The 23,690-nt window shown below is 42.3% G+C and overlaps 2 protein-coding genes across 12 annotated transcripts in view; one reads left to right on the top strand and one right to left on the bottom strand.

Moving 5' to 3' along the window:
- Positions 1 to 1,029, top strand: part of INVS (inversin) — a 201,747-nt gene extending 200,718 nt beyond the window's left edge. For all 5 annotated transcript variants that reach the window (XM_043508523.1, XM_038388551.2, XM_043508525.1 and 2 more), the window contains one exon: positions 676 to 1,029. In XM_043508523.1, coding sequence (XP_043364458.1) covers positions 676 to 791 — 116 coding nt within the window. In that variant the 3' untranslated portion in view covers positions 792 to 1,029. The remainder of the gene's footprint in view (positions 1 to 675) is intronic.
- Positions 1,030 to 2,481: 1,452 nt separating this feature from the next.
- The window catches only part of TEX10 (testis expressed 10), a 124,015-nt gene continuing 102,806 nt past the window's right edge, over positions 2,482 to 23,690 (bottom strand). For 5 of the 7 annotated variants that reach the window (XM_043508529.1, XM_038388554.2, XM_043508528.1 and 2 more), the window contains exons 13-15: positions 8,777 to 8,958; positions 5,494 to 5,704; positions 2,482 to 3,096 (exon numbers count right to left, since the gene is read on the bottom strand). In XM_043508529.1, the coding sequence (XP_043364464.1) occupies positions 2,983 to 3,096; positions 5,494 to 5,704; positions 8,777 to 8,958 (507 nt within the window). In that variant the 3' untranslated portion in view covers positions 2,482 to 2,982. Of the gene's footprint in view, positions 3,097 to 5,493; positions 5,705 to 8,776; positions 8,959 to 22,423; positions 22,897 to 23,690 lie in introns of those variants that run through there. The other 2 variants (XM_043508531.1, XM_043508533.1) reach the window with 2 other exon arrangements.

Below are 23,690 nucleotides of genomic sequence, written 5' to 3'. Positions count from 1 at the left end.
TCATGAGCTAGGTAAAAAAACCACACCACTATTTGTCAGATATATAATATTTTGTACATATGACAGAAAAACTATCGGGAGTTTGAAATTCCCGACTTGGGAAGCAGGTTCTGCAGGGGTCAAGCTGGATTCCGCTCTTGAAGTTCAAAACTGAGCAAGTCTAGAACAGTTGTGTGCACGCTGTGAGAAGTCCTTGTTTTGTTTTCAAATGAAAGGTTTGTAAATCGTCAAGCTCCCACAAACAATACTAAACAAAGTATCTTGCTATTGCCTGGTTAATTTCAACAAACCAGCTGTTCAGTTGTCAGTGATATGCCTGTCACCTGTAAACGTTTCAATAATTAGCTAGAGCAAAGTAAGTCAAAGAGCTGTAGGTGCCTAAGTCACTTAAGTACTTTTGAAAATTCTATTTACATGAAGTGCAGTAATGAATGTGCCTGCCTCCCAGCTTGTGATAGAGCGAAACAGAACATGGACTCAAGCTGAGTTGTCAAGAAGGGTTTTGTTTCTGGTGTGCTGATGAAACTTTGGACAGTTCTGTTAAATGGCCTTATTTACATAACAAAGTATTCATAATTTATGCAGACGTGAAGGCTAGGATCCACAGCAGACTGCAGCTTTTCTTTGAAAAAAATCTGTATTACCCCACAGAACTAACATTTTTTGTTTTTACAGTAAGCAACCTGCAGTATGTTCATCTGCTGGAGAATGAAGGAAAATTGAAGCAGTTTTCATACAACATGAGACCAACCACTGCTGCAAAGTCAAAAACCAAAAGACCCAAGCATTAAGCAAAGCTGAGAAGTAGTAATAGGGAACCTGAGACCAATTTAAAGACTACTCCCCGGTTTTACAGGGATGTATGAAATCTTTTTTGTAATTAAAAAAATATACAAAATATTAAGCTAACACAAGTATTTTCCATTCTTGTATTATCTTGGTGCTGTAATGCCAAACCAGACTTCCAGGGAGTTGAACTCATTTCATGTACCAATGAAATGTAGAATTAAAGAGTAATTTATTTACTGACACGATGAAATTTGAAATTTTGTAAAGTTGAGAAGTGGACTGGAATTAGCAATTTACAGAATTTATCAAAATTATCTGTAAATATGTTTTGAGTGTTAATTACAGCCATACGTTCAGCCACATACGGGGTTTGAAAAAAAACTTTATATAATGAACATGTACAGTATTGCCTTCTCTCTCTTCTCCAACCCTATTACAGCACTTCTGATTTATGAAAGCTAAAATAAAACTTCCTGGGAGAACAATACAAGCAAGTAGTTTTCTCTAGGTAAAAAGCATAAAACAAGGGCTAGTTCTACACTTAGATTAAAAATTAGGGAGCTGAAATTGCCTCTAAATTGGAAACCCAACCTGCCCTCCTATCACCCAGTTAATATCCAAATCTATGAAACAGCCAGTTTCTCAATACAATCCACATATTTATTCTTAATTTTAAAGAGGGGTGAAATAATATGGCTCCCACCCTTTCCTTTGAGATTATTCCACACTCTGCTATGAAGTGAAAATTCCTAGTATTGCTATATATTAAAATTCTTTGTTCATTACCATAGTGTACCCCCTTGTGAATATCCTAACCAATTTCTCTCCATCCTTTGTGGTTACATCCTTTTAGATGGCTGCCCTTCGTCAATTTCATTGTGGCTGAAATGGTCAATTTTTTATTTTAGTCAAAAAATGTTGAAAAAGTTTTTGTTTCAATATTTCCAAGTCAAAGTTTCTCCGAACTTTTCATCCCACAAAAATTTGATTTTACTTTTTGGGATGAAAGCAAATGCCAAAGTATTGGAATTTCCTGTGGGACTGAAATCATTTTTTCCAAACTGCTCTAATCACAAGCTAGGTGTGCAGAGCAAAGGGTTAACTATTTTAGAAAATCTTTGTCACTGTGTCTCATTTCACCCCAAATTCAGAGTACCAAAAGCTTTGAAATTACCTGTAATTTAATTAATTACAAATTAATTTTTTTTTGTAATTTAATTAATTACAAATTAATTACCTCAAAATCTATGCAGAGCAGAAAGTATAGCCTCCACTAGGAATGAGTGCATCTGCTCAACAGCAACCTGTGCGCTCTGATTCATCACTGAAGAGAAAGAAACATTGTGTTTGAGCTCACTGTTCAATACTAACATACTGGTAGAAATTGTGACTGAAAGAAAGGACCATGTTAATTGTTAAGTTTCTAGGGTGAAAGGCTGGCCCTATAAAAATCAGTGGGGCCAGGATTTCACCACTTCACTCTCTCCCCTCAAAACAAAGGAAATGTCTTTGTTAGTGAAATAGTCAATTTTTTTTTATATCGACATGCATACCCTGGGGCCTCCTTCTCCCACTGACTTGAGCTGGAGTGTTGCCATTGACTTCTCAAGTGAAATGAAAGGCAGACAAGGGCATGACTTTGGTGGACATGTTTTTTAAGAAAAAATATGTATGTAACATGTTCCTTTTTTTCTTACTTTTGTCCTAAGCATATTGTATTTTATTACTTTGACATTATTCTTTACTACATTTCTATTTTTTATATTCAATAAATATCCAAAATACTGTTATACAATGCAAAAATACTACTCATGCTTTTTAAGGTGGAATATTACACAATGAAATCATTTAAATGTTAGTATAAATAATGGAAAATGACTGGAGTCAATACAAGAATCCAATAAACAAAGGAGATACTCTCCACAGTGACAACATTTAATATTTTCACTTCAACAGCTAGGATTGTCCTCAGCATATTCTCTCCTGCAGTCAACAGTCTTACCTAAACTACTTTCAGTGCAATGTTACTTTCTTGCTTCAAGACCAAAGTAATGTAGTACAAACAGATTTTATGAAATTTTTTTTATTTAAGTTCCACTTAAAAAATGTTTATAACAAACATTGTTCCAACATTTTCCATTCAGAATTAAATGGATGTAAACACTTTAAAGCAGATGTACAATGTTCATCTCTTCAGTATTCTGTGCTAATAGCACCGGGTCCCTGTGGATGTGTGGCAAGATATATGTTGAAACAGTAATGGAGGTCTGTTAGCCATTGCTCTTGGACTTCAGCACTCTTCAATGTCTGGAGCAAAAAGGAAACAGGTTGAAAACCCCACATGCAACCCAATAAACTAACAGTACTACTCATGAAGCTTCAGTTTGTTCGCTTGATATTTTCAGTTAACCAGAAATTCTATTGTAAACAAGAAATCAAATACAGAGGAACCTTATTCATTTACACACCACGTAATTACTGAGAAAAGGAGACGCCATCATTTAGAGTTCAAGAAACATTAGCAGAGAGACAGTGCTCTAGTGAAATGACAATTTTAAAACTTCATTACTTTTTACAAGATCAGCTACAGATCATTTCTACAATACTATGAAGGGTGTGTGAATTTATCTGATAAGTATCATTCATTTGCAATTATTTCAGAGTGTACTATTATGCAGTCTCTATGCTATTTTAATCATGTTTGTTTGCTTAGTTCCAATTCAGCAATTTACAATGCATTTCCAAATCATTAGTGGAAATGATTGGAAGACTCACTGGCCATGTCTACAGTAAGGAGTTTTATAAAAACATTCTCACCAAGGCTACCACTAGATCAGGGATTGGCAACCGTTGGCCCGCAGCCCATCCGGGTAAGTCCCTGGCGGGCCGGGCTGGGCTGGTTTGTTTACCTGCCGCATCCACAGGTTCAGCCGATTGAAGCTCCAGGCCAATGGGGGCTGCAGGAAGAGGCTTCCAGCACATGGCTCGGCCCATGCCGCTTCCCACAGTCCCCATTGGCCTGGAACAGCGAACCGCAGCCAGTGGGAGCCATGATCGGCCAAACCTGCAGACGCAGCAGGTAAACAAACCAGCCCGGCCCACCAGCGGGCTTACCCTGGTGGGCCATGTGTCAGAGGTTGCCGATCCCTGCCCTAGATGAACCACTGAGAGCTCTACGGTAGAAAATATTCTAGCATGCTACTTATGCCCCCAGGGAGTGTAACACCACAGGCTCTGGCTGAGCAGGTTTAAATACCACAGTATTAAACCCCAGAAGCCAAGTCTGTCATCTTCTCTTCACAGAATATGGCAGAGGCTCTTTTAGGGCACATCTCCACTGAGGGCGGTGTGGAAAGTAACACTGCATGTCCCGCTAGCACAGGTATCCAGAGCAGTGTGACTGGTGAGACACGGTATAGGTGAGTAGAGCAGAGTACTACTTGGCTCAGTACACGCCCCAGCAGTCTCCCATATCTCAGGGGAAGGCTCCAGCAGCGTGGAAGCAGCAGGCAAAGGCTCCGCCAGCTCCCTGGAGCTATCAGAGCCTTTCCTGCTCCTGGAGCCTTTACTGCCGGGTGTAGCTACACACTGCAGTGACAAGTACACAACCTGCCTTTGACTGTGTTTAGCTACACGTGTTGTGCCTATATTCTACACGCCACTCTAAGTGTAGCTATAGCCTTACTGGCTCCTGTGAATATGCTAGGCCTGGGGGAATGCACAGGCTGTGGCTTTTCAAAGCCACCTACTGAAGTCTAAAAAAGCCACATTTGCCCTCCTTCTTTAAAACTAAAGAACATCCTAACCCACTCCATCAAAACAAGTAACCTATTTGAGACACAGGCTTTTCAGATCGACAGTCCCAAACAAGCACAGTAATACTGCGGAGAAATCCTGGCTGCAGCCTGCTCAGCAAACAGAAGCAGTAAGCGTTTTGCGGTTACACAATGTTCCCCAATTACAGAGCCCTTCTTTCAAGTTTTGCTAAGTCACAGGCCTCACCGATTCGTGCTGCGTCTCTGTCCTTTCTCCCCCACCCAGGCAGTGAAGTATGGCTGTACATTTTTAGGAAAGTTTGTTCCAATTTGATGCTGTTCTATAACTCAGTGACGAACTATCAGGTTCCTTATTTTTGACAAATCTCAAATGTTTTACTGTTTTAGTGTAAACTCATGGATTGACCCTAGTTTGTCTCCCTCACTGTAATCCCTTCTAGATCAAGTTGTCATCTGTAAGGAAAATAACCAACCTCAGATGCCTTTTGCCACTCAATAGATTTTGGTGTCCAGGGCACCTGTTCCCCATGGCTACAAGATTAGAGGTTGGTCTTCCTTGTCAGTGAGAGCCTAAGCAGAGAAATCTGCACAGCAGCAATGGAATGGCTTTCCTGACACTGACTGACAGTGGCATACTGCACGCTTTTGGCATTCCCAGAGAACGCCTCATGACACAGCAGCCAGTGAGGATCATCACTGATAGGAAGCACATGTTCACATAGGTGCTCCCCTATTCTGTGGGCCGCCCTGTCAAGGCACACAAAGGGCAGCTATGGACCAAAATTTGGACTCCACAAGCCACATTTTGGGTGCCTTTTTTGTATGTGATTTGAATGAGTGTTGTATGCAGATTAGGGTTGTTGAGGTTTATTCTCACTGCTAGAAGAAGATATTCTTGAAGTCTTCTGGGAAAAAAATAGTTTCATACCATAATATCCTTGACAATCTGTTGCACAAGAAGTTCACTTGTCACCATGTGACTCCTGAGCTGTCCATGCTGCATTAGCAAACGCAGCAACTGACCAATGACAGGCAGTTCTTCCCGACAGGCCCTGCTCACTTGAAGACTCTGCAGCATAAACCTCAACACTCGTGGCACCAGAGCTAGCACTGAAATACACGATCCCCACAACATGTCCCTGGGGAGAGGAAATAACAACCAATGAACAGAGTTAGCAATTTCTCAAGTGCAGAATAGAAGTGTGTTAGAAGTGTGCTCCCAGGCCGTATCCTTATCTGCATGAGTCAAGGTGCCCATAAAGTTAAGACTGATAAATCTGATAGGCTGTTTTCAACTATACGGCATATGGCAATTCATGGGGATGCAGTGAACACAGCAAGTACAGGAGAATACAAATTTACATCCAGTCCTGGACCTTACTGATATTGAGGAAGCCCTTGTCTTAGCTTATGGTGGCAATTAGACCCTTCCCCAACCAAGCAGAGATAAAGACAGTAACTTTTACTGTGTGTGTTTAAAAGGCACAAGAAACTAGGGGGAGAGAGAGACATGAGGTGTTTATCAATCATAAACTAATAACTACATCCTACATACAGTTTTTAATGTAAATTCTAAAACTAAAAACTATATAATATGAGAACAATTGTTCTCTTTATTGTACAGTGGTTAACATCCCATCCAATACTATCTCTCCATTACTGAGAGGACAGCTATACTGTCCCTGAAATCCAACCACCCCCAGATATGATCAAACCAGCATACAAAAGGGGTGCTATAATAGTCCTCAACTGTGGTGACTACATTAACAAGGCCAATCGTCAACTCTCCGATTCAACCTACTACAAAGAACTCAAAAAAGACCCCCACACCACAATTCACCCAGGAATTTAAGGATATCATCAAATCCTTCCCCAGACAACTCCTAACAGAAACTCTACAATCTCACCCCCCACAAACCCACCCCATGCTTACCAAGATACACAATCAAGGGAACCAAAGCAGATCCATATCTGGCCATGGTTACTAAAGGAATATCAGAACTCATAGAAACCATGCTCAAAACCACTCACCACACAAAGGGCTAGTTTCCTGCAGGACACAACTGACATCCTCCAGAAACTCTGCAATACTAACAACTTTTCTCAGCATACCACCCTTGCCATGATGGATGTCACCTCCCAATACACTAACACCCTCACAATGAGAGCATCGCTGCCTGCTCCAGATATCTATATGACAATGGACACCCTCGGATATCCACCCCAAACACACAGTCAACATCATCCGTTTCACCCTCACCCATTACAACTTTACATTCAACAACAAAGACTTTGTCCAAACCACAGGAACAACCATAGGAACTAGGATGGCTCCCTAGCGTGCCAACCTCTTCATGGACCACCTTGAGGATGAATTTCTGGACAAATGCATCACAAAACCAGTGACATACCAAAGATACGTCAATAATATTTTCATCCTCTGGACTGTCAACCTAAACTCCCTCAGAGATTTCCACCACAACTTTAATAACCACCACCCGTCCATTAAACTCTCTCTAGAACACTCCCACACCAGCCTCAACTTCCTGAACATCACAATCAGCTTCAACAATGGGACCCTACACACAAGCAATCCACAAATCAGTATACCTACCTTCACAGATCCAATAACCACCCCAAACACACCAAGAAATCTGTTATTTACAGCCAGGCAGTCAGAAAGCACAGAGTATGCTCTGAGGAGAAAGTGCAGGATACACACCTTAACACACTCAAAACTACCTTCCCCAAACAAGGATACTCCCCAGAGAAGTAGACTGCATCTTGGAACAGGCCACCCAAATACCCCAAGTGAACTTGCATCAATGTGTGAACAAAAAACCCTCTGACCGCACACACCCCTAGTTGTCACCTACCATCCCACACTGGAACCTATTCAGGATATCATTAAACAATTACAATAAACAATATTCAGTGGGGGCCACATCCTGAAAGAAATCTTTCCTGAACTCCCTCTTCTGGCCTTCAAACAACCCCCAACCTCATCATCAGAAGCAAGCTCCCCAAAGACCAGGACTAGACCCTGCATAACAACAGATGCAAAAGGCACAGACATATCTCCACTGCTATGATTATTACCACCCTCCACAACACACCTTTCAAGATCCATGAGTCCTGCACTTACCTATTACAGCCTAGCGTTCCTTATCCAGTGCACTAAATGCCCTTATAATAACTATGTGAGTGAAACCAAACAATTACTATGCTCTTGAATGAACTCACACAGACAAACAATGAAACAAAAACACCATATCAGCCATGGGTGAGCACTCTTCACAAAACAATCACTGCATATCTGATCTCTCAGTCCTCATCCTCAAAGGAAACCTGCACAACCTCTTCAAAAGACAAGCCTGGGATTTTAAATTCATAACTCTGATAGACATTAAAAATCACGGACTTAATAAAGACAATGGATTTATGGCTTATTACAACAATCTGTAACCGGATAACCTTCCTTTTTTGGCCTACAACTAAAGAGGTGTTAACATGACATTTCAGCCTGAATGTGTGTTAATCACTTACGCTAAACAATCTGTTCCACCCTTCTATTTAACTGTGACATTCCTAGTACCTTTCCCAGGCCTGAAAAAGAGCTCTGTGTAAGCTCAAAATCTTGTCTCTTTCACCAATAAAAGATATTACCTCATCTATCTTGTCTCTCTTAAAAAATACATTCCATCTACAATGGTAAACATACTTGCATGGTTTAAATATATCTAGGCTTTTTTAGTCAAACTGATTTCCAAATTCTATAAAATCATGTCTGAGCAGCTTTGCTAAAGCTCAATATTCTAGTTAGTTAAGAGTACAGACTAATTAAAAGCACTAGTGTCTTAGAACAATGACTTTCTAAATCCAAGAATTTTAAGTGTCACTTTCACTGTTCCTAATGAATCAAAGGCTAAATCCAAAGATTAAGGTATGAAGGCCTACCTTTCCGGTGCCAAGATATAACATTGTTTTCTGACCTAACCTACAACAACTATCATAAGCAAAAGCTTTGAAAAAACTTTTTATAATTCCAGCTAACCGTACATATGGTGGGATTTTCCTAAATCCAACAATTATTTCAGAATAAGCACGAACAGTGGCCAAAACACAAAGTGAAAAAAGTCACAAGTATTCAAACATAGATGTTAAATTAAAGAAAATTTTAAAAATTCTCTGTCATTTACAACAAGCATTACCTCTTCTGCACATGTTCTGCATCCTCTTTGTCTAAAGTTAACAGGAAGTAAAGAAGACTATAACAGCAAGAGGCAAGAAATTTGTGTAGATTTTCACTAAGGATGCAAGCTTGATCCAGGAGCTTACTCATGGCACACAAAATAGATCCAGCTGTGCTATCTGGTATTACAGCCAGTCCAACCTAGGAGACAAAACAAGTTCATTATATCTGACACAAACAGTCTTTTATTAGCATACAAACACAGCTAAAGTAGAACGTTTCTCTTCTAGAATATCACAAAAAAATCACTTAGCCTCCTATTCAAATTAATACATTCAACAATTTTTAAAAATTGCCCTCATTTTCCCTTGGGAAGTGACTCCCATGTTAAACTGAAGGTAAACTATTAACGTAAATCTAAATATCCAGTAATAATTAAACAAAATATGCCATATAGCAATGTCGTGTTTGTTACATTTAGTTAAACCAACATTTATTCCAGCTTAAGATAAGGATTTAAAGCAAAGATGATCAGAAAAACAAAAGCAATAGCCAATTGGTGTTGCTTTTTTTGGCTGAGGGTGGAATAGTTCTCCATGTTTCACAACAAGCCCTATTTTTCTCCCACTTGAAATTTCCCAGTCCAAAAGTCCTGCATCACAGCCACCACTTCTCCCATCAGAGACTAGACAGGACTCACTTGGACCCATCAGCACTGCTGCCTAATGCAGACAGGTCACTCTTGAGCACACAACCTATGCCACACACTTTTTTTGCAGTGTTCCCAGCCTACAAAGTGAAATAACAGGATCCAACATCAAATAGAAGAGCACTAATCTGCGGTACCAGTCTGGATCCATAATGCTTTGAGAAATTTTCATTTGAGGTCACCAGTAAAGAGTAGACACACAAATTTCCTTCACTACACATCACTGTATAGCCAAATGGGAACTTAATGTTCATTTATCAGTAATTACAGCAGTGTTTATAAAATCTTTCATCCCAAAAAGTAAAATCAAAATTTTGTGGTTCATGTTGCCAGTGGTCATAGATAGCAGATATTCCCGCTATTTTGGACTGTCTCTGAAGATGTATGATTTTACTGGGCCTAGGCAGAGAAATTTTTCCATTTGGCTAGGTAACATTTTCTGGTGAAGAATGTTTTGCACAGCTTCACAGCAGGAACATTACAGGTTCAACATCCATCCATATACCGAGCTGTGAGTGAGATAAAGAGCATCAGAGTTGGGATTCCTAACCCTACCATTTTTCTGGATCAAAAGATCCGGAAAGGTCCAAATGCTGATGGACAGAAGGGATGACATTTGTAGGAGGCTTAGTAATCGCAACTGTCTTGGCCATCTGGGAGCAATGTGCCTTGTATAGTCAAATCTTCTCCAGACCCTGACGTAGTAGTGGGCTGGCAAGGAAAGCATAACTAAAGTGATCAGTCCAAGGTAGGAAATGAGCATCGCCCCAGAGTACTGACCTTGAGCTCCCTTGGAACCATATATGTTGCACTTCCCATTTGACTACGAGGCAAATGGGTCCTAAGTGGGGGTTCCCCAATGAGTGAAGATGCTGTTTACTACTGAATCATGTAATTGCCACTCCTGTTGATGGTGAAATGTCCGCTGAGGCTGTCTGCTAGTGAATTCTGGGTACCTGGGAAGTACACTGCCAATACGGTGATGTGGCTCTGTATATACCACTTCCATGCAGAAGGGGACAGAGCATGCGCCTTCCTGCTGGTTTATACAGAAATGGGCAGTTATGTTTTCCAACATTATCAGGATGGGATGGGATAGTATGAATAGCAGGCATGTTTTGCAACCTTCTCATACAGCTCTCCATTCCAGAAGATATGCATTTGAGCTTCCCAAGGTGTCAGAGTGCCTTGATCTGTGTGATTGTCCAGGTGGGCTCCCCAGCCTGTCATAAAGGCGTCTGTAATTATCGTCTTGTCGGGTGTGGGGGCTAGAAATGGAACTCCCATGGACACATGTCCAGGGTCACTCCACCATACCAGAGCAGAAGGATTCATCACTATAGTATTCATGCTGTGCTTGCTTCGTCTATACACTGTTGGGAGCCAAGTCTCTAGGCAATGGAGGAGGAGTCTAGCAAATAGCATTGCATAAATACATGATGCTATACAGCCCAGGGGAGTTAGGCTTAGCTGAACTGATGTTCAAGGGCGATGCATAACTAGATCTATCAGAGCACCCCTGGCATGAAATCTGTACATGGACATAGGCCTTCACCCTGATTAGATTCAGTGTTGCTCCTATAAATTCTATGGTCTGCATTGGAGTCAGTGTAGACTTCCCCATATTTGCACAAATTACCAGAGACACCAGAAGGTGGAGCAGTGACGAGGTTGCCGTTAAGTCTTCTAGGCAAGACCTGCCAGTCAGAAGCTAGTTGTCCAAGTACAGGGAGGTGGAGGAGCCGCCTCATCTGAGCTGAGCTACTACTACTGAGAACACTTTTGTGAAGACTCTGGGAGCTGCAGCTAAACCCAAGGAGAGCACCCTGTATTGGTATTGGTGGGGGCCCACCACAAACCTGAGGAATCATCTGCAGGAGGGATGAATTTCTTCAAGAAAGTATGCACCTTTCATATCAAAAGCCATGAACCCTGTGCCTTTTTTGACAGATGGTATTATCAATTCCAATGTAACCATGCAGAATTTCAGTTGGCAAATAAAAGCATTGGTTGACAAAGGTCAAAAATGGGTCTCCAGCCTCCTTTCTTCTTGGGAAATATTTCAAATAGAACCCCAATATTGAGGGGGTACATGCTATATTGCTCCCTGTTGGAGAAGAGACTATACCTCCTGAAGAGGGAGCCTTTCATGAGAGTGGACCCTGAAAAGGGACAGGGAAATGAGTTTTGGAGGAGGTGGGTAGAGAATCTTGATGGTATAGCCAGAACTGACGATATCCAGCACCCATGTGTCTATTATTGTTGCCCAATTATGGGGAAATTTTGCTAGGAGTCCCCCTAAATGGATCTCGGAATTAGGTAGAGATGCCATTGATACTGGTTTGCAAGTCTCTAAAAGTTATCAAAAATATCCCTTGGCTGGAATGTGAGGTTGAGTAGCCATGGTTGAAGTAGAAGTCACAGGGTATCTTGGCCTCTACATTTTCTGTCATTTGCAGGGTGGCTCATAGGACCACTGGTGATAGAAGGATTGAGGTAAGGACCTTGGTTTGTAGGGTTGTTAAAAGTATTTTTTCTTTGGGGCAAGTGCATATATGCCCAGGAAACAGAAAGTTGCCTTTGAGTCTTTCAACACGTGCAAACACTTGTCCATCTTCTCATTGAAAAGATGAGTCTCACAGAAAGGTAATGCAGTGTTTTGAACAACCCTGGGGAAACCCCGAAGAGTACAGCCATTATTCCTGTCACATCACAATGGTGGCAGTCATTGCTCTTGATGCCATATCAGCTGCATTGACTGCAGCTTATAAGGATGTTCTGGCCAGCAGTTTGCCCCCACCAATAAGAGTTTGAAACTAAGCCCTGTCCTCCTGGGGCAACTTGTCCCTAAAGTCTAGAAACTTAGAGTAATTCAGGAAATTATATTTGGTGAGAAAGGTCTGATAGTTTGAGATTTTAAACTGCAGGCTGATAGATGTAATCATCTTCCTTCCCAGAAGGCTGAGACGCTTGGCCTCCTTATCTGCAGGGATGGCCCTTAGGTGTTGTCTGTATCTTTGCCTGGCCACCTGGACCACTGAGGAGTTTGCAGCAAGGTGGATAAAAAGAACTCCCCTCCTTTAGCGAGGACAAAGTATCACTTCTCTGACCACTTGGAGGGGGGCACGGGTAACTAGTGTGCGACACACAACCCTTATCAGTTCTAATGACTTCATTTACTGGGTGTGCAAACCTGATTGGAGCCCGCATGTTGCAGGATATCCAGAAGCTTATGCTGGAACTCCTCTAGGGAGATCTGGAGTTCTTCTGCCTCTCCATAACAGCTCCTGAAACCGTCTATCATCATCTGGGGGAGGTGGAGAGGCTGGAATGACTGCTTCATTGGGTGACTACCATGACAGACCCCAGTGGAACTGGCAGATCCAGCTCATCTTCTCCTTTTTCTATGGGCTCAGTGGTTTCAGACTGACATCTTGGAAGAGAATGGTGATAAGATTACCTATTGGAATGGATAGAGTCCAGGTAACATGTGTAAGGGTCCCAAATAAGGTCAGTATGACGAATCAAAAGGTGGATTGTGGTGGCATTGGGTACACACAGGTCCCGAGGAGGAAGTTCCTTCCTGGGTGACCAAACCTGGTTCCAGGAGATTCTCAATCCCGTTTCTGGTCTGAATTCCTTAGGTGGTAGAGAAGCAGTTCCACTGATACATCTGACTTTCCCAAAGATGAAAAGACTGGATCCAGCTCCATCTGTAGTGCTGTCGGCATCACTGAGAGGAGACTGTGGATAGAGGATGGGATGGGGATAGGTTTCTTCCAGAATCTTAGATTCCTGAAGGCATTTTTATCTCCCTGGTGAGGACTGGTCCCACTATCAAGAAAGATCGTGGGTCCGGGAAGACGAAGATATTGTCTGGACTGGTATAAGTCACCGGCACATTCAGAAGTTGCATCTTGTCAGTCCATACCATCAGAGTAGGTGTAGACAGCCGTTCTTTATGGGGCCATGACAGTATCGTCAGTGAATGAGTTTCTGACCGCATGGTTTTTGATGATACTGGCAGTTCCTGGTCCTTAGAATCCCAGTGTTTCATTTTAGGTGGCACTGCACTCAGCGTCAAAGTCAATGCGGAGCCTGGTACCAAAGGCATCTTGCTCCTATACATCTTTTGAACATGATCATGTGGCTTAGGAGGACCTAACTCCTTATGGCTTGGACGTGAAGGCTCACCCAACTTTGACAGGGAGGGATCTCTCCTCTTAGTACGTCTAGAAGAAGATCTGGTTTTATGTTTAAGAGACTGCCCTTTACTCTCATGAGGGGGACCAGCCAAAGGGGTCCTTCCCTAGTACTAGGGGCATGCTCCTTGCCAACTCTGTCTGATGTACAGGGGAACCTCCCTGGCCTGGGTCTGACTCAGGTACGCTGCTGGGAAAAGAGCAACAGATACTACACTTGGCAGAGATATGAGCTTCTTTGAAGCAGCAGAGGCAATGCAGTGGTTCTTGGTGACCAAAAATGAGCAGGGCAGGAGGTGCAGTTTTTGAAGGCCAGTATACTGGGCATAATCTAAATCCCACATCAGGAGAACTAGGAGTGTTCCCCAGGGTGGGGATTTTAACACTAACTAGGGAATTAGCAAACCACAAAAAACAAAAAAGGAAGAATAATATATATAACTTTGAATATTTACAGAAAGAATAGAAAGTGTCAGCTCCAGACATTGGAGGATTACGATCCAGGCCATGCTGTGGCAAGAAGGAACTGGAGACGTGGTTGGTCCAGTCCACCCTTTTACCCTTGGAGTAGAGAAGAAGAGTAGAGGTGTGGACCCATGGACACTACTTGAAAGAATTCACTGGTCTCAAGAGCATGAAGCGCACGTTTACCCACAGTGGAATACACATAGGAACCAAAACTCAAAGAAGAATAAAGCATTGAGCACAATATTTAGCAGAGGCACCTAGAGCAAAGTGCATAGGTTCTGGTCACTCCAGTACAGAATCTCAAAACAGTGGAGAAGATTCAGTAAAGAGCAGGAAAACTGATCAAGTAAACATTCAAGTAAAACAGAGCATTGAAGAATATACTCCATGGAACATTTCCACACTGGCAAACTCCTGCATTCAAATGCTTAAACTATATTTCCCTGACAGCAGAATCCTCCTGTATTTGAGTTGTGCTTCAAATTTCTCTGATACAGTCTAGGTATGTGTCCTGTTATGGAGGAATATTTCAGCCACAAGAAACGGTTACCAACCTTTTCCTGTAACTCTTATTTTTCCAAGATGTGTAGCACATGTCCATTTCACTACAGATGTGTGCATGCCTCACACACAGTTGCACAGATTTTTCCCTCATCAGTACCTGTCGGGGCGTCACAAGTGACCTCTGTCGCCTCACACCACTACACAGAGCTATAAAGGGTGGAGCTATCCATGTCGCTTGTTATTTCTTTCTACCATATAGACGCCAATAGAGGGGAAGTGGGAAAGGTCATGGAATGGACATGTGCAACACATTTTGAAGAGAAACAGTTATAAGAAAATGTTAGTAATCATTTTTAATTTGAGTGATTTCACATGTCCATTCAGCTGTAGGTGACTCTCAAGCAGTTTGAGCAGGAAGTGGGCTTGGAGTCTACTGGACCAGGGACTGCAGGACTACCCATCCAAAGCTGGCACTGTCTTTAGATTGATGAGATATGGCACAGTGAGGGACAAACATAGGGACTGATCACCAGATTGCTGCCTTACAAATGTCCTAGATGGGCATGTGAGCCAGAAAGACAGAGGAAGTAGCCTAAGACTTAATCAAATGGGCCAACACTCTAACCAGGGGTGTGATATCAGCCAGTTGGTAGCTATGGCAGTCTATACTATTATGGTCACCACTTTTACAAAATTATGATAAATCTTGTACAAAGTATGCCTTGTGAGGTATCACTAGAAAAATCATAATCTGCTGAATATTATTGTTATGTTAAAATGTGTGTATCAACATTGTATATGGAAATATGAGATTTTGCTATATGTTTGTTACTGGAACATGTTGTAATTCTGGGGAACGCCCACAGTCTAGCTCTTCAGAGACAACAAAGGGATTGCCAACACCCAGCTATATGCTAAGAGACCAGTGACTGTTTAACTGGCCATTCACCAGCAGGGGAGTTGTAATCAAGAAATTTACTATTCACCTGAAGGACAGTCGGCAGCTCACATACGCCATGGAACTGCCTGACCCCAGGACAGAGCAAGGACTTTTCCAGTAAAAAGGGTCAGGATATAAAAAGGGGGAAGAAAGGCCCCAGGCCAGCTCTCTCCTCCCCCATCTTTACTGAAATAAGATTGGCTGAAAGACTTTGAACTGGGGAGATTGGTCCCAGGCTGGGAAGGGAATCCGGCCAGTGTATTAAGAACTGTAAACTGCCTGCAACATCAAGAGGGGTGAGAAGAGCTGTTTCCTTCAAATCTTAGCTTGATAAAGTTTAGGAAACAGCTTGCGATTTTATCTTTTACTTCTTTTGTAAACAAATCTGATTTCTATATTTTTATCACTTAAAATCTTTCTTTAGTTAATAAACTTGTTTTATTTTTTTTTAGTCTAAATCAGTGTGTTTTGATTAAAGTGTTTGGAGAATCTCTGCTCTGATGTGCACAAGGGCTGGTGCATATTCATTTTCTTTGATAAAATGACAGATTTATGAGCCTGCACTGCCCAAAAGGGTCTTGAGCAGTGTAAGATGCATATTTCTGGGGTGCAAAGCTGGGACTGAGGAATATGTGGGTGTTGCCCTATATCTGTTCATGAGTGGCTGTGAAAACATTTATATAATTTTGAGTGCATTTTAACATGCTGATGGCTGTGTGAGATCAAAGCCTGGGGAGGCTGCTTTTACTAGCAAATCGGTGTAAGAGACGCCCTGGTTTGGAGAATTAAGAGGACACCGCTGTTCAAAAGTCCAGCTTGTACCCTGGGGGATGTCACAGTTGCACAGATAAATAAAGGCGAAAATCTAAGAAGAGATCCTTTGGGTAGAATCTGGATGGCTCTTTATTCTGTCTAAAACTGCAATGAACAGTTGCGAAAAAGACCTAAATAGGTAAATCCAATCTAGGCAAAAAGCCAAAGCTCTTTTAACATCTGGAGTATGAAGATTTTTCTCACTTTTATTTTATTGAGGTTTTGGAAAGAAAGCCAGTAAATTAATCGCTTGGTTAATGTGAAAACTGGAAACTACTTTAGTCAGGAACTTCAGGTGAGGTCGAAGGAAAACTGTCTCTGAAGATGATCATAAAAGGAGGTTCTGATACTAAGGCTCACAATTCCCATACTCTCCTGGCCGAGATAACAGCAATCAAAAAAGCCATCTTCATAGGAAGGTGCAACAGAGAAATGCTTGCTAGCAGCTCAAAGGTGGGGACCCCATCAATTTTTCTAGAAATAAATTTAACTTCCATGGAGGGACTGTGCTGCATATATGAGGATATAATCTGTCTAACCCCTTCAGAAACCTATTGGACACAGGACTGGTAAAAAGCGAGTGGTTATCCATGGAAGAGTGGAAGCTGAGACAGCAGCTAGGTGGACTCTGATGGACCTAACAGCTGACCCTTGTTGTTTCAGATACAAGAGATAGTCCAATATATATCCTGAATAAAAGACCGAGCCTGGGAAACATCCTTCTGTCTGGACCAAATGGAGAATCTTTTTCACTTAGCAAATAAGTAGTCCTAGTCAAAGACTTCTTACTTTGAAGAACTCTCTGAACTCCCTTAGAACACCTTCCTTCCAAGGGTGTCAGCCATGAAGCATTGAGGCTGTCAGGTGGGATGAAGGAGGAAACCACTGTCCTGGGAGATCACATCCGCATCCCACAGGAGTGACAGTGAAGCTCTGACCGATATGGGTAGTAAAGTCAAAAGCTGTGGCCCGCTCAGGAACATAAATGATTACATTTTGTGTTTGCTCTTATTGCAAATAGGTCCACTTAGGGAGTCTCCCACAGCTGGAAAATGGACCTGGGTCACATATGGACAAAAAGTCCACTCATGGTGTCTTGTGAATGACCTACTTAGATGATCTGCCAGAGCATTCTGAATCCCTGGAAAATAAGTAGCTTTCAGGTTGATGAAACTGGTAATGCAGAAATTCCAAAGCAGGATTATCTCTTAGCATAACTTTGTCAAATGCCTTTCCCCCCTCAACCCCCCGCACACATTCACTTTGTTTACACAAAACATGGTCATTGTCTGTGAACACCAACAAATTCTACCACTTGATACATGGAAGGAATGCCATGTGAGCCAAATAGATAGCCCAAAGCTCCCTGATATTTGGCTTTAGGTTTTGGATAGACCAAAGACCTTGTGTCTGAAAGGGACCCAAATGAGAGCCCCAATCTAGATTCATAGAATCATGACTTTAAGGTCAGAAGGGACCATTATGATCGTCTAGTCTGACCTCCTGCACAATACAGGCCACAGAATCTCACCCACCCACTCCTGTAACAAACCTCTCACCTACGTCTGAGCTATTGAAGTCCTCAAATCGTGGTTTAAAGACTTCAAAGTGCAGAGAATCCTCCAGCAAGTGACCCCTGCCTCATGCTGCAGAGAAAGGCGAAAAACCCCCAGGGACTCTGCCAATCTGCCCTGAAGGAAAATTCCTTCCTGACCCCAAATATGACAATCAGCTAAACCCTGAGCATGTTGGCAAGACTCACCAGCCAGACACCCAGGAAAATAACTCAGATCCCACCCCATCTAACATCCCATCACAGGCCATGGAGCATATTTACCGCTAATAGTCAAAGATCAATTAATTGCCAAAATTCGGCTATCCCATCATACCATTCCCTCCATAAACTTATCAAGCTTAGTATTGAAGCCAGATATGTCTTTTGTCCCAACTACTCCCCTTGGAAGGCTATTCCAGAACTTCACTCCTCTGATGGTTAGAAATTTCAAGTCTAAACTTCCTGATGACCAGTTTATATCCATTTGTTCTTGTGTCCACATTGGTACTGAGCTTAAATAATTCCTCTCCCTCTCCGGTATTTATCCTTCTGATATATTTATAGAGAGCAATCATATCTCCCCTCAACCTTCTTTTGGTTATGCTAAACAAGCCAAACTCTTTTGAGTCTCCTTTCGTAAGACAGGTTTTCCATTCCTCGGATCATCCTAGTACCTGTTCCAGTTTGAATTCATCCTTTTTAAACATGGGAGACCAGAACTGCACACAATATTCCAGATGAGGTCTCACCAGTGCATTGTATAACGGTACTAACACCTCCTTATCTCTACTGGAAATACCTCGCCTGATGCATCCCAAGACCGCATTAGCTTTTTTCACGGCCATATCACATTGGCGGCTCATAGTCATCCTGTGATCAACCAATACTATGAGATCCATCTCCTCCTCTGTTCCTTCCAAGTGATGCGTCCCCAGCTTCTAACTAAAATTCTTATTATTAATCCCTAAATGTATGACCTTACACTTTTCACTATTAAATTTCATCCTATTACTATTACTCCAGTTTACAAGGTCATCCAGATCTTCTTGTATGATATCCCGATCCGTCTCTGTATTGGCAGTATGTCCCAGCTCCGTGTCAACCGCAGACTTTATTAGCATATTCCCACTTTTTGTGCCAAGGTCAGTAATAAAAAGATTAAATAAGATTGGTCCCAAAACAGATCCCTGAGGAACTCCATTGGTAACCTCCTTCCAGCCTGACAGTTCACCTTTCAGTATGACTCATTGTAGTCTCCCCTTTAACCAGTTCCTTATCCACCTTTCAATTTTCATATTGATCCCCATCTTTTCCAATTTAGCTAATAATTCCCCATGTGGAACCATATCAAATGCCTCACTGAAATCAAGGTAAATTAGATCCCCTGCGTTTCCTTTGTCTAAAACATCTGTTACCTTCTCAAAAGGAGGAGATCAGGTTGGTTTGGCACAATCTACCTTTTGTAAAACCATGTTGTATTTTGTCCCAATTACCATTGACCTCAATGTCCTTAACTACTTTCTCCTTCAAAATTTTTTCCAAGACCTTGCATACTACAGATGTCAAACTAACTGGCCTGTAGTTACCCGGATCGCTTTTTTCCCCCCTTTTTTAAAAATAGGAACTATGTTAGCAATTCTTCAGTCATACAGTACAACCCCTGAGTTTACAGATTCATTAAAAAATTTTGCTAATGAGCTTGCAATTTCATGTGCCAGTTCCTTTAATATTCTTGGATGAAGATTATCTGCCCCCCCCCCGATTTAGTCCCATTAAGCTGTTCGAGTTTGGCTTCTAATTCATAACTGGTAATATCTACCTCCACATCCTCATTCCCATTTGTCATCCTACCATTATCCCTAAGTTCTTCATTAGCCGCATTAAAGACTGAGGCAAAGTATATGTTTAGATATTGGGCCATGCCTAGATTATTATTAACCTCCACTCCATCCTCAGTGTTTAGCCATTTCTTTCTTTTCTTCTTATTTATATGGCTATAGAACCTTTTATTATTGGTTTTAATTCCCTTTGCAAGGTCAAACTCTACATAGCTTTTGGCCTTTTTCATTTTATCCCTACAGGTTCTGACCTCAATAAGATAGCTTTCCTTGCTGATCCCTCCCATCTTCCAATCCTTGTACGCTTTCTGCTTTTTCTTAATCACCTCTCTGAGATGCTTGCCCATCCAGCTTGGACTACAACTCCTGACTATGAATTTTTTCCCCTTTCTTGGGACGCAGGAATAGTTCTTCTGATAGTTTCTGCAACTTTGACTTGAAGTAATTCCAGGCTTCCTCTGCCTTTAGATCCACAAGTTCTTCAGTCCAATCTACTTCCCTAACAAATTTTCTTAATTTTTTAAAGTTAGCCCTTTTGAAATCAAAAGCCCTAGTCACAGATCTATTTTTGTTTATCCTTCCATTTAGTTTGAACTGAATTAGCTCACGATCGCTCGAACCAATCATTGTCCCCTACAACCATTTCTTCTATGAGGTCCTCACTACTCACCAAAACCAAATCTAAAATGGCATCCCTTCTTGTTGGTTCAGCAACTACTTGGTGAAGGAATCCATCAGCTATCGCAGCCAGGAAAATCTGAGCCCTATTCTTATTACTAGCACTTGTCCTCCAGTCTATATCTGGGAAGTTAAAGTCTCCCATGATCACACAATTCCCATTAATATTTACTTCATTAAAAACATTAAAGAGGTCTCTATCCATATTGGATCCTGGTGATCTATAGCACACCCCAAGCACTATCCCAGGGGAGGCTCTAGTAGTTTTCTTCCCCAATGTGTTTTTTGCCCAGACGGACTCGGTCTTATCCATTCCACCACTTATTTCTTTCCAGTCTACCTCATCGATATACAATGCTATTCCACCATCTTTGCCTTTATTTCTGTCTTTCCTAAAAAGCACATACCCTTCAATACCCATACTCCAGTCATGACTACTATTCCACCATGTTTCTGTTATCCCTATAATATCTGGTTTCACTTCGTGCACCAGTAGTTCTAGTTCTTCCATTTTGTTACCTAGGCTCCTCGCTTTAGTGCACAAACATCTTAATTTTTGCTGTTTGGCTTCGCTCACATTCTTTACCCAATTAGGCACAGACATTCTACTGCCAGTATCACCTATCAGACTGTTATGTATACTACCCTTCCTCCTTATGTCCATTCTCCTACCCACAGCTGTGCCCATTCTTACTTAGTTTTCTTCCCTCTCAATGTTAAAATCCGGCATGGTGATTACCTAAAATCTGGCATGGCGAGTATCCTAACCATCTCCCCCGAATTCCTAGTTTAAAGCTCTCTTAATCAGTTGTGCCAGCCTCCATCCTAGAAGTTTATTTCCCTCCCTACTCAAGTGAAGTCCATCCCGAGAGAACAGGCCTCTGTCCATGAATGCTTCCCAGTGGCCATACATCCCAAAGCCCTCCTTATAGCACCACTGCCTGAGCCATCTGTTGATCATCATGATCTTGTCACATCTTTGTTGCCCTTCTCTATGAACAGGCAAAATCTCACTGAAGATCACCTGAGCCTTGATTTCTTTAAACGTCTTCCCCAGCCTGGCATAGTCTCCCTTGATACGTTCCAGTGAGAATCTAGCCGTATCATCTGTTCCCACATGAAGGACAATCAGTGGATTCTTTCCCGCTTCCGTCAGGATCCTCTTCAGCCTCAGGTCCACACCCCGTATCTTAGCCCCCGGCAGACAGCACACCCTTCTGTTCTCTGGATCAGCTGTGGTTTCAAGCCAGTCTATTCTTCTCAGTAAGGAGTCCCCAATCACACAGTCCTGCCTTTTCCTGGTGATGGTGCAATTCTCTGGTCTATCCCCTGTTCCCTCTGGCTGCTAGTCCTCTCGATTCCTATTGTCCCTTGCAATCCTCTGCAACCCATCTCATACCCACCTGGGGCTCATATTTGGTGTTATCTCCATTGACTCGTCCATTCTTCCTATAGGATTAGCTGCTCTTCTCTTCTTCCTTGCCCTCTCACCTTCAGTGCCCCTTCTTCATTTCCCAACTCCGCAAACCTGTTCCTGAGCTCTATTTCTCCTCCACTAGCCCATCTTTTCCTCTATCTGGTTCTCTTAGTGACATGATTCCACTGTCCACTTCCTTCACCTAGAAGATTCCCCTCAGAGTTCTTTGGTCCTGCTTCCATCAGCAAGTCTGAGCTTTTCCCTTCAGCCTCCTCATGTCTTTGCTCCATCATCCGCTCGAACCCCATTCTAAACTCAACCAGAGTTTTCACCTGCATCTCCAGTCCTCGGATCTTTTCTTCCATCAGCTCTATCAGGCGGTACTTCATGCAGATGAAACTCTTTTCAGGTACCCCCTCCAGGATCATGTACATGCCACAGCTTCTGCATCCAGTCATCTTCATTGTGTATTCCACTGCATGGGTCACTACCACTGCTGCCTCTGTATTTGTCATCACCTTCTCACCTAAGTCCTGTTAGTCCAGGAAATACAAACCAAACCAAACCAAAACACCACCCCCCACAGCAAAACAAACCCCCAACGAGCACCAAAACACTGCCCGATCACCACACACTCCCTTCACTAGCCTGTCTGTTCCTTTGCCTGGCTCTCTCTTAGTCTTCCCCGCAAACTCCCCTTGCAAACTCCCACTCAAACTCCCCTGTTTACAGCTCTGTTTGCTGGCTCCTGTGCCGCTGCAGCTGTCTGTGCTGCTGTCTGACTGGCTGGCTACCTTTTTAGGACCCCTAGTCAGAGAAAACCTGCCCCCTAATCAGGGCTCAGCTTCTCTCCCGGCACACTGCCCCTACCAGCCGTTGGAGGCATACAAATACAAAGACAAATACCTTCTCCTCCAACAAAATACCTTCTGTGACGTGTCTGTTGTGAAGGTACAAAGAGGACTCTCATGCAAACATTCAACGGTTCTGTCCATCCGCCCAGGGAGGACAAGACCTGAACAAGCATTTGAACCATAATTTCCATGATGACAGGCTGGTGAACACATTGAGGCTAACCAGCTTCATAGCTTCTTGAGGTGCAGTTTAGCATATTGCACCATGCAAGTGCATGCTGCCATACGCCATAGAAGCTCGTGGCAGTTTTATATTGTATTGATAGAATAGGCCTTTAAATCTAGACCAAAAAAGAAAAGGAGTACTTGTGGCATCTTAGAGACTAACAAATTTATTTGAGCATAAGCTTTCATGAGCTACAGCTCACTTCATCGGATGCATTCGGTGGAAAATACAGTGGGGAGATTTATATACACACACAGAGAACATGAAACAATGGGTTTTATCATACACACTGTAAGGAGAGTAATCACATAAGATGAGCTATTACCAGCAGGAAGGAGAGGGGGAAGGAGGAAAACCTTTTGAGGTGATAATCAAGGTGGGCCATTTCCAGCAGTTAACATGAACGTCTGAGGAACAGTGGGGGGTGGGGTGGGGTGGGGGAAGAAATAACATGGGGAAATAGTTTTACTTTATGTAATGACTCATCCACTCCCAGTCTCTATTCAAGCCTAAATTAATTGTATCCAGTTTGCAAATTAATTCCAATTCAGCAGTCTCTCGTTGGAGTCTGTTTTTGAAGCTTTTTTGTTGAAGGATAGCCACTCTCAGGTCTGTAATCGTGTGACCGGAGAGATTGAAGTGTTCTCCGACTGGTTTTTGAATGTTATAATTCTTGACGTCTGATTTGTGTCCATTTATTCTTTTATGTAGAGACTGTCCAGTTTGACC

Source organism: Dermochelys coriacea, chromosome 2 (assembly GCF_009764565.3).
Source record: "Dermochelys coriacea isolate rDerCor1 chromosome 2, rDerCor1.pri.v4, whole genome shotgun sequence".
Lineage (NCBI taxonomy): Eukaryota > Metazoa > Chordata > Testudines > Dermochelyidae > Dermochelys > Dermochelys coriacea.
This window is presented reverse-complemented; position numbering and strand designations above follow the sequence as displayed.